At 36.7% G+C, this 10,877-nt stretch overlaps 1 protein-coding gene across 4 annotated transcripts in view; it reads right to left on the bottom strand.

The window, feature by feature from the left end:
* Positions 1–1,430: 1,430 nt before the first annotated feature.
* Positions 1,431–10,877, bottom strand: part of LOC131054606 (E3 ubiquitin-protein ligase RHF2A) — a 51,584-nt gene continuing 42,137 nt past the window's right edge. For 2 of the 4 annotated variants that reach the window (XM_057989148.2, XM_057989149.2), the window contains one exon: positions 1,500–2,057. In XM_057989148.2, the coding sequence (XP_057845131.2) occupies positions 2,007–2,057 (51 nt within the window). In that variant the 3' untranslated portion in view covers positions 1,500–2,006. Of the gene's footprint in view, positions 2,058–10,877 lie in introns of all 4 variants that reach the window. The other 2 variants (XR_009108010.2, XR_009108009.2) reach the window with 2 other exon arrangements.

Genomic DNA, 10,877 nt, shown 5'->3' with positions numbered 1-10,877 from the left:
ATTGACAAGGTGCAACCAAGATTGGTTGAGGTTCCATTGGAGGAACAACTTCAACCCAAGAGTGATACAAACTCAATGTCTTTTGATATTGATAGCCCAGATGAAGCATAGTTGTATTTTGAAGTTTGACCATGTGAGACTTAAATTAAAACTGAATTTTAGTTTTAATTTCTGAACTTCAAAATTAAAACAAACAAATATTGTTGTTATATAATATGCTACTGTTATACTATTGCCATGATTAAACTACTATTATTATACTGCTGAGATACTACTGGTATAAACTCTCTCTCTCTCTCTCTCTCTCTCTCTCTCTCTATATATATATATATATATATATATAAATAATTGCCAACCCGCCACCATCCCCACAAGATGGCCCTTGGACTGCTATCCTTGAAATGCATCCCCTGCAATCCCCGTCTCTATCCCCAAAATGCCGTGGAACACAGTCCTTGCAATATTTACACTATGGGCTCATTTTCCCTGGGGTCTCACCTGGCCATCGTTGCCTTTAATTTGGTTACTGTGATTAAACGTATAAAAATAATCTAGGAGTGTTGAGTCAATACGACTTGTAAATTTACAAATCTGAAAATCAATGGGAGAGAGAAAAGATATTTCTGTTCATGGAAGTTAGATAGACTATCCTATTCACCATACATCAAACAACTTAAATTTAAAAGATTATATGAACGCTTCAAAATGGAATCCATTATCTCCAAAAACACTGAACGATACAGGTAATGAACAAAGTACGAACATGTGCTCATTGTGACACCAAAATCACTATAAATTTCAAACAAGAGAAAAGCATATTTATAGTTGAACTCTCCAAGAGTTTTAAGCGAAAGAATCAATTCAAATTTCTTCAACCATTTGTAGTTCAATTTCATACAAGAATGTCGGTATGTTTTGAGGACAAATATGCAGCTTATATCCATGAACCTACAAAGTTTGAAGGTACCAGACCTTAGCACACCCACATTCATTTGCCGATCAAAAGAGGTTTGAGATGCAAAGAAACTGCAATATTATACTTACATAATTATCAGTTTCAAACCATTTTGGGATAATAAGGAAAGACATCTTACTACACAAATGTTACCAAACAGGCACATGCAATTTACTACAATAAGTCAAGTCAGGCACTTCTTGATTATAATCTATATTGCAGCCATTTAAAGCAGGCTATTAGCTATGCATAACAATCGGTAACATTAGAAGTTCAATGTTGGAACTCTTAATAGAAAGGAAAAGAAATATACATGATATGGTAAACCAACAGGACCACCAAATTATTCCATTGTCAAATAGAATGGGCCTGTTTTATTATTTCGAAGTTTCTACAAACAACCTATATGTAATACTACATTTTTGAAATCCTACTTGATATTTTGGGTCTGGATTAAACATCAAACTTGGTGAAATAAAAATATCTGAAAAATAAGGTCTGCATGTACACTCACATTTAAATGTGTCTTACATTTTCAAATGGATGTTCTAACTCTTTTACCCCATTATTCACTTTATATCAAACATTCCTTTCCGTACACTTGTATTTGTCCCAAGTTCCTGATACTGTAACTGAAACAACAATTTAATATATTAACAACTCCAAAGATGGCATTAACCAAGCACTTCAATTTGCATCACTGAAGCTGTGCTATAATAATTGCACTCCAGGTCAGACCTGAGTATTTGACAGTATTTAAGAGTTTTGATCATTTCCCCTTCGACAAATTAAAAACTTACCACTACACAAATATTAATTTTTAGTATTTTACATAGACTTCAGTGCAATTTATACAATCACATGGATTAATTACTTTATTGCTTGAAAGCACAACTGCAACTAGGAGAATCATTTCTTTCAGCTTATAAACAAGTCACAGGATATATACGATTCATTACGTCTCTTACATGACATGACAACAGGTATGAGTACCATTCTGTGAAGGAGACAACTGAACTTGACATGATTGATCTTAGCCCACAATTTGATACTACATGGTACGCTGCACACCAGTTCCACCACCACTGTTGTCTTCTACATCCTGTAGAAATTTCAAATGTCTAAAAGAGGTCAGAAATCAAAATCACAATGGCTTGAAAAACAAAAAACAATAAAAGTGACTTTCTTGCCACAAAACAAAAGAATATATAGTAGACATAAAACAGGCTTTATACTAATTCTAAATGCATTTAATACTGAGAAAAAGAGTAGATAATTACTTTATACTTAAAACAATAAATATTTAACTATAAAACCAGAGACCAAAAGTTTCTAAGAAAAAAAAGAGATTAGAACAGAAAATAAGATTTGTCATGTCAGAATATAATTTGCAGAAGATGAATACGTACAAGTTGCTGTAATGTATAGAAAAATTCTTATACCAGCTACAGAAAAGGGAAAATGTTGTGATGGATAAAAATCTGACACGGCGCCCAACCCAGCCATCTCCCAGCCATCTCCTATAAGAAATAATGACCTAGGAAAGACTAAATCAAAAGTGATATTCGAAGACATCACTTTGAAATGTCACTCTATGAATATTTGGCCAGTGGCTAGCAAGCCTCGTCAAACTTCCCATTAAAATGTAAGCTATTAAATCATCATTGTAGCTTGCACTCATAACAGCCTTTGGTCAAATCTGAACTTTAATATAAGCAGTTATCAGGTGTCATATTATTAGTGGACAACTGCCACATTCTTGATGGCATCCAAATAACTGAACATTTCCATTTAGTTCTCACAAAATAATTGCCCTTACATTCACTTTGTACATATAGACATTGAATTGTCATGGGTAGATGATTTGCAAATCTTTGTAAATAAAATCTACAGAAAAATATCTTTTCTTTTCCTTTATTTCAAAACAAATAAATATCCCATTGGATAAACCATAATATAGTCATTCAAAAGTAATTCTTGGCAGGGAAAAACGGACTCCAGTATCTATTTCTATATAAGAGTGGACATCAACATGTATTCCAAAAGAGCTCAACTATTCCAATAATCCAGTTCAACAAATATACAGATTACTTTTTTAAGTGATTACTAGAACCTTCTAAAAGAGTTCCAAATAATACCAGACCAAGTGTTCAATCATAGTTACTACAATTTGACATCACTGCATAATCTCACATTCGAACTCAATGAAAAGTACATTGCTACTCTTTTCCAATATATAAGGGACATGGTAATAGAGCTTGCCGCAGTCCTGAAAAATAAGCTCAATATTTAATAGCAGGATTCAATAGCTTTTGTGAACATTATTAAGAATCTAAATATGTATAACCAGGACTTATTAGCCAGTTCCAACACTGCCATTATTCACGTATGCCAAGCCATTGAAATTTGAAGTCATAAGGGTAGCACCATTACGAGATCACTGAATTGATCAACACTCATTTGAAATCATCTTTCTTCAGCTTTCAAGGAATTATATATGAGAAAACAAGAGGAATCAATGATGGGTTCACCATTGTTGCCCATTATAGCTGACCTCTTTAAAGAAAATTTGAACATCATGAATCAGGATAGTTGATGATACTAATTCAGATGGGCCATATCATAAGCTCTAAAGGGTTCTTTTCCCATATCAATAGCCATTCTGAACTAATAGATATATTCTATTTTAGACAGATCATCCTCGATCTTCTCAGCAATTTCTTATTAGAAACTTGCTATTCTTGTAAATAGCTTGTATTATTTATGAGCGTTTTGCTCATTCTGATTAATCAATCAATTCTTTGAAATCCATTGCGTGTCTCGCACTGTTTTATGCTGTTCGTGTCCTAGCTGGTCCATGTCTCAACACTGCCAACAAAATTGCTAGAATCTTAAAAGAAAAGGTACAAAGGCAACTTTTCTACCTCCTAACACCCTTGAAAACAAACTGACAGGTACAAATGCATAACTATCAAAAATAACATTGGTGTTAACCTAATTCTCTATCCCTATGGACCCCTAAACACAAGAGAGTTTAACAAATCAACCAAACTAAGGTACATTGCACCAATTTCCAGTAGAACTATGTTGAAAAAGAACATTCACATGTCATAAAACACACATTCACATGTCATAAAACACCACATATATTAACAATGTGAAGATCAAAGCCAAGATCAACGATTAGACTCAATAGCACCTTTTGGAGAGAGTTCAAATAGGATATATTGGGACGATATTGACAGAAATGATGGTTGGAATCTTAGTTAAACTTGGCAACCCACCATCGACAAACTTGGTAATGAGGCGGGCCGTGATGCTCAATCTTTCAAAAAATCCAAGATATGCCCACCCAGCATCTTCATATTTTAATTATTTATTTATAACACTTCAACAATTTGAAGTATAAATGGTAAGGAATAGGTGTTGTACACCTTGCATAAAATCGATTATTTTGTTTATGCAAAATAAGTAGTTGTTTGTGGTGCATCCTAGGTGAAGTGTTTAGCCACATTAAATATTTATTTGGGTCTACTTGTAAAGTTGTGTGTAGCATTAGATTTGATATTTTATGTTCGTTGCTTATGAGAAAAATATTTAATATTTAGGAAACTTAGTACCAAAAAGTAAATGTGTAGTCAATAGTTTTGTGAATTGATGGTTTTGAGTCACATGGTTTCACCTTACCACTTGGTTGTATTTGTGTGAGCTTGATTGTATAAAAGCAAGCACATGTTTAGTGGTTGGGGTTGGTTAGTTGGCTATTTTGACTAAGGCTTGTGCAAGCATCCCTTGTAGGTTGCACATGTAAGAGTTTGAAGCAAGGCATGGTATGTGTGGTTACATTCTTGTTCACATAGACTGCATGTAGAAAGTTTGATGTTTCATAGGTGTTCATGGAGACTGCAGATGTATTGTAATCTTTATTGTTGAATAATATGAGCGATAGATGCTTTTGAGAGGCTGGTTTTTTTCCTTTTGAGGGCTTTCCTAGAGTATATCTTATGTCATCTTTGATGGTATGTTGTCTATTCTTTTGCATATGGATTTTGAGTACTTGTTTGCATGATTTTCTCTATTTGGATTACATGAAAATTGTTATAGATGACAAGAAATTTCCTTTCATTTGGTATCAAACCCATGATTTTGGTTGGTATAACCCTTGTATAAGAAGATTTGGTGCATAGTTTATTACAAAGAGTAATGATCAAGATAATAAATATGATCTTTATTATTCGTTGTTAACAAAGGAGTCAGAGACTCCTTAAATACAGTGAACCATGGGGACGCGTCCCCCCGTCAGAAACGTCTCGGGGACGGGGGGACGGGGACGCGACGTCCCCCGCCGTCCCGCCACCGCCACCCAAACGCCACCGGGACACGGAGGCGTCCCCGCGTCTCCCAGGGAGACGTGGAGACGTGGAGACGTCTCCTTGGGAGACGTTTGGGCGTCTCCCAAAGAGACATGGAGACGCCTCCACGTCTCCTTGGGAGACGTTTGGGCGTCTCCCCGTCCTTCAAGAGACGTGCAGACGTCTCTCCAAGGACAGGGAGACGCCCAGACGTCTCCTGTCGCCCCCACTTATATGCAATGTTTAAAATTAAAATTTAAAAAAAAAGTGAGTTTTTAAGTTTTTGGAGGGTTAAGGGGTAACTCTAATTGGACGTGGGCCAATAGAAAAATAACACCCGACACCTTTAGAAAATAATAAAAGTATTTTTGGCCTCGCGGGGCGCTGCCCCTCGACCCCGCCCTGTATCGCGACAGGGAACGCGCAAGGGGCGATGCCCCTTGACCCCAACTTGGGGGCGCTGCCCCCAAACCCCCGTTGAAAAATATAGGGGGAAACCGCGTGGAAAATCTAACCTCCGAGTTTGATTAGGCTCCATATAACAACACAACTTAGAAATCTTGGTATTTAGATTTAGTATTTCAAATTTCCTATAGTCTCATTTCAAATGTAATTCTTACACTATAATACTGTCATACATCTTTTCAAAACTAGTTTTTCAAGTACTATATGTATATGTACAAGTATATGAGCACCACCCCCCCGCCACCCCCCCCGCCGCCGTCCCCCCGCCGTCCCCAAATTTAGGCCCTTGGTCCCCCCGTCCCGGAAACGCGTCCCCCCCGTCCCCCCGTCCCCCCGTCCCCAACGCCCGTGGAACACTGCTTAAATAAGAGATTGCAAAAGATCTATCCGATAAGGGTAAGATCGACAACTAAGAAAAAAGAAGAAGAAAACTAAGAGAATAAGAATATACCTAAAGACTATTCTGACTTCTTAATTGACCATTTTAACTAAATATTACAATATTATTTTAATACCCTCCCTTAATGGTCAGTTTGTCAACTATACTAAGCCAAACCCAAAAACTGGAAATGATTTGCTGGTCAAAAAGCGTAGAAGGCTAACTCCTGCTCAGAATGTTTTGCGATATGAGCCTCTAGTAGAGACCCTCCCTAGTTGGATAGCTGATCAGCCAACCTCTTTCTTCAACACCTCTTCATGTGACCGAGTTTACTATCCCTCCCACAATTCTAAGTCACAGAAAACAAGAAACACAGATTTTGTCATGCTCCCAAACTCTAATACACAATAAGAATGCAACAAATATCCAAGCAGATTGCAACTTTAAATAATTGAAGCTCGGCAACTATTTAGTGCAGGGCCGACCCAGCATAAGTAATAAATGTTGGCAATAATTATTCAAGGAGTGCTGATCAACACAAGAAAAGCATTAAATACCAAGGGCCGACCTCCTAGTGTTAGCACCCACAACAAGAGGCCGACCTCTTGAAGTGTTCGCCCTTTGTGGGGAACTAAATTAAATTGAAGTTATTATTAATGAGAGGCCGACCCTTTGAAGAGTTGCCTCCCTTTTGAAGAGGAATGAAGTGGTACCAAAGGAAGGTAAGATGGGAATGGGAGGCAGGCAGAAAATAAGATATATCAGTCCGTTCAAAAAGCAGAAATAGCAGAACAATTTCATATTTGAATCATAGATATCTGTATGCATCATCAAGCAACAAATCCAAGCAACATCAGTACTCATAAGAGAGCAGATCAGTTTATAAGACAACAGCAATCAAGTATATAAATTTATCAGATCAGAGGATTACCATATATTGCAGACAATTAGCAACATTATTCATCTTTGTGATATGCAGCATGATAATGTTTTTTTGCATAATTCGTCACATATTGATACAGGCAGTAATATGTATGCAACATAATAATATATTTGGTACATAACCTCTCATATATATTAGACTAGGCAATAATGTGAAACATCTCTAGTCTATTCATCAAATTGCTGCAATCAATCATGACGAGGTTAGTAAGGGAATACAAGGAAGGAGAGCTGATATGAGATCCTCTTCTAAGTATGCCACCTCATGGTGGATGGTTGGTGGCCTGCCACATGAGGCCAAGGGGGGCAAGGTATATCCTGCCCTTGGGCTTAGATGGGAAGGATACTCCAGGCACCCTATTGTGGTTTTCCCTCCCACCTCTACCATGGTTGATTGTTGGAATGAATTTAGAGAAGTCTCAATCATAGGAGGGTGAATAAGGTGACACGAATAGGGAGGGCAAAGACAAGCTTCCCCACTAAGTACACCACCTCATGATGGATGGATTGCATGGGGCCAAGAGGGATGGTATATCCGCTCTTGGGCTTAGTGTGAGGATTGCTTTGGGCACCCTATCATGTCTCCTCATCCAAGTCCTGTTCTGGCTGAACCCCAATAACGAATTATAGATATTGTATGATTTATTTAAATTAAGATGGTTATGAATGTATGTTCTTTAACCCTAGCAGAAATGATTGATTTTATGATTTATATTTTCGATAATTGTCTAACATGATTGTAGGATCTCAACTAGGATCTATCTTACTTAAAACATTTTTTCCTGGGTAAAGTTATATCTCTAACTATATTACATTTCTTGTTTTTATTGAACTGGTGATTCTAGGGCAAAAATTAGGGTAATCCCAAAAGGGGACATTACAGATTTGAAAAGAAGACTTCGAAAAAATTTTAGGAATCAATTTGCCAAAAACCCAAACAGCAAACAAAAGTCACAATTTTTATTAAAAAAATTGCAAAAACACTACTATTTTTTGGAAAAAATAGATCAAAACCCTATCCACCCACGTTTTTGTAATAAAACATCTAAAATTTGATAGCAAACACCATGATTTTCTGGAAAAAATAAATCAAAACCCTAGCCTTCCACACCACAATTTTCTTAAAAATCATTCAAAAACCCCAGCTACCCAAAAACCCAAGGCATCAAAAAACTACAATTTTATCCAAAAAGTTCTTCAAAAACTGCCAAAAACTTCTAGAAATGACGTCTGAACAGGTAAAAAAGACATCTTGTTATGGCATTGAATTTAATTTGGGTCAACCATGCGTGATGCGTAATGTTGCATTTCTAAATTTGTCATGAAGCAAAGAGTTAGGAGGAAGTTGGGTGTGAGATAATCTTACTATTGAGAAAGTTATGAACGTCACTAGAAAATTTCAAGGGGAAGTTCAAAGAGATATCGGAGTAGAGCAGCATAAGCATGATGGTGACAATGATAGAATATGGGATCCAAGTGTGGTTCTTAGACATGAGGTGGTGCATAGTAGTTCAGTTAAGGGACCAAGAAAGATTGTTAATGTCACACATATGAAGAGGGATTACTCCCATGATCGTTTTCTTGATTCACATGAAGCTTCAAATGAAGACCAAAGTGAAAATCTTGATGATGTGCAAAATCATGTGATCAAGCATGATAAGATTCTTGTTGCTAGTCCTACTGGTAGACCGCCTGATAAAGAAGAAAAAAGTGAGGCACTAGAAGAAGATTGAAATGCTATTATACATGATGACTTCATCATCTTAAAGACACCTCCTTTGGTTAATTTATGGTATGAAATCAAGGTATACAGTGTTTTGAATCTAGCAAAAGCATGTTTTCATGATGGACTTTTTTTTATATTGCATCCACCTTGAATGGTGTTTAAGTGTACAAGTTTGAGTTTACCAAGAAGTAGTAAATACCATCACTATTGTGAGATGAAGAATTGTGTTGAGTATTTTAGTATTCTTGAAGAAGTCCTCATGATTATCAAAAAGATGAAGCACTAGCATGATTGTGTTGCCTTAATCGTCAAATTTCATGCAATAGAACATCAAGTGATTGTGAGTAACGTTGTGTTGTGACCTTTTCACACATTGCCCCATTGCAAATGGGGACCCCCTCTTTCTTGCATTTGGGTTTTGTTAATTTAGGGTTTTGGCAATCGGGTGACAATTTTGAGCTTTAATGTCCGAGTCTCATCCCTAGATATGGTCATCTTTCCAGGTCTTTGTGATGCAAATAATGATGAATTTTTAAGTTTTGAAGTCAATAGGATCAAAATGTTGAAAAGGATGTTAAAATGGTTAAAATGATCCTAAGTGTCAAGTTATCTTAGGTGTTGATTTATCCTTGTAAGCATTGAATTTCAATTTTGCCTTAAAATGTGAGTGAAAAAGGATGAAAATGTTGCAAATTGATGTGAATTTTGTGCGAAAATGCTAGAAGTCCCTATAGGAGTCGAATTTCCACTCCTAAGAGGTGAAATGAACCCAAAAATGCACAAAGACCTGATGGAATTCAATTTTCCACCCTTGAAAACTTCGGAAAATTCATAAAGTCTCGATGGGAATAGAATTTCCACTGCATAAATTGATGAAATTGGGTAAGTGTGGACTTAAAAGGCATAAAAATCAGCTAAGTCCTGATGAGGTACGTTTTTCCACTAAGCAATTAAGTCATAATTGGCAAAGTCCCAATGGAAGGTGTTTCTCCACTGAGCAATCAAGATGAAAAAGCATAAAGTCCCAATGGAGGGCATTTTTCCACTCCATTTTGAGCATCAAGTTACCTATTTATTGTTAAGGACAAGAAAAGTCTTGATGGAGGTCGAATTTCCACTCCAAGACTTAGTTTACAAGCAAATGAAGATGTTTTTGTGGAAAGTCCCGATGACTAAAGAATTTCCACTCAGGATAAAACAAAGGAAATGATGAGTCCCAATGGAGGTTGTTTTTCCAATGGGCTCACAAAGGTGAAAATGCATAAGGAAAAAGAGTCCTGATGACCCACGATTTTCCACTTGAGGGAAAAATGACCAAAGCAAAGTGAATTTAATGTGTCCTGATGGGCATTGATTTTCAACTTGGAGAGAAAATGATCAAGATGATGCAAAAACAACATTGAATTGAGTGTCCTAATGGAGGTCAATTCTCCACATGGGGTTAAATTGCAAGAATTCAACTAAAATTGTGAATTCTGATGTGCATCGATTTTCCATTTGAGGCATAATTACAAGGAGATGGCTGAATTTCATTGAAAATTAGGTGTCCCAATGGTCATCGATTTTCCACCAAGGGGCTGGAAATCAAAATTACTTGAAATTTTAAGGACAAATGTGTCCCCATGGAGATCGATTCTTCACCATTTCATTTGGTGGACAAGACAGGGGGAAATGAAATTGAATTTAAGTGTCCCCACACATCGTTTTTCCCCCACCTTATTGAGGTACTGTTTTTTAATCCCACATTCACTGTGTGGTAAAGTGAAAGGTGAAATGCTGGATAAAAACATAAGCCAACAAGCAATATAATATCATTAAGTTGCTGATTTGACTTCAAGTGAGCTGGAAGAGAGGAGGATTGAAGATCGCCTAAGGTATAAAGAAGATATTGCACCACATTTGGAGAAGATATTGCGCCACCATTGAAGACACTTTGCAGCCCAACTGAACACGCCATTGCCAACTAAGGGCATCATTTCCGGCCACCACTTCAAGCTGAAAACGTATTATTCCTAGCCATACAAACATAGATTGCATCAGCAACATGAATCCACAAGT

The sequence above is a fragment of the Cryptomeria japonica genome, chromosome 6 (genome assembly GCF_030272615.1).
Source record: "Cryptomeria japonica chromosome 6, Sugi_1.0, whole genome shotgun sequence".
Taxonomy (NCBI): domain Eukaryota; kingdom Viridiplantae; phylum Streptophyta; class Pinopsida; order Cupressales; family Cupressaceae; genus Cryptomeria; species Cryptomeria japonica.
The sequence above is the reverse complement of the archived record's forward strand: the minus strand, read 5'-3'. Positions and strand labels throughout refer to the sequence as shown.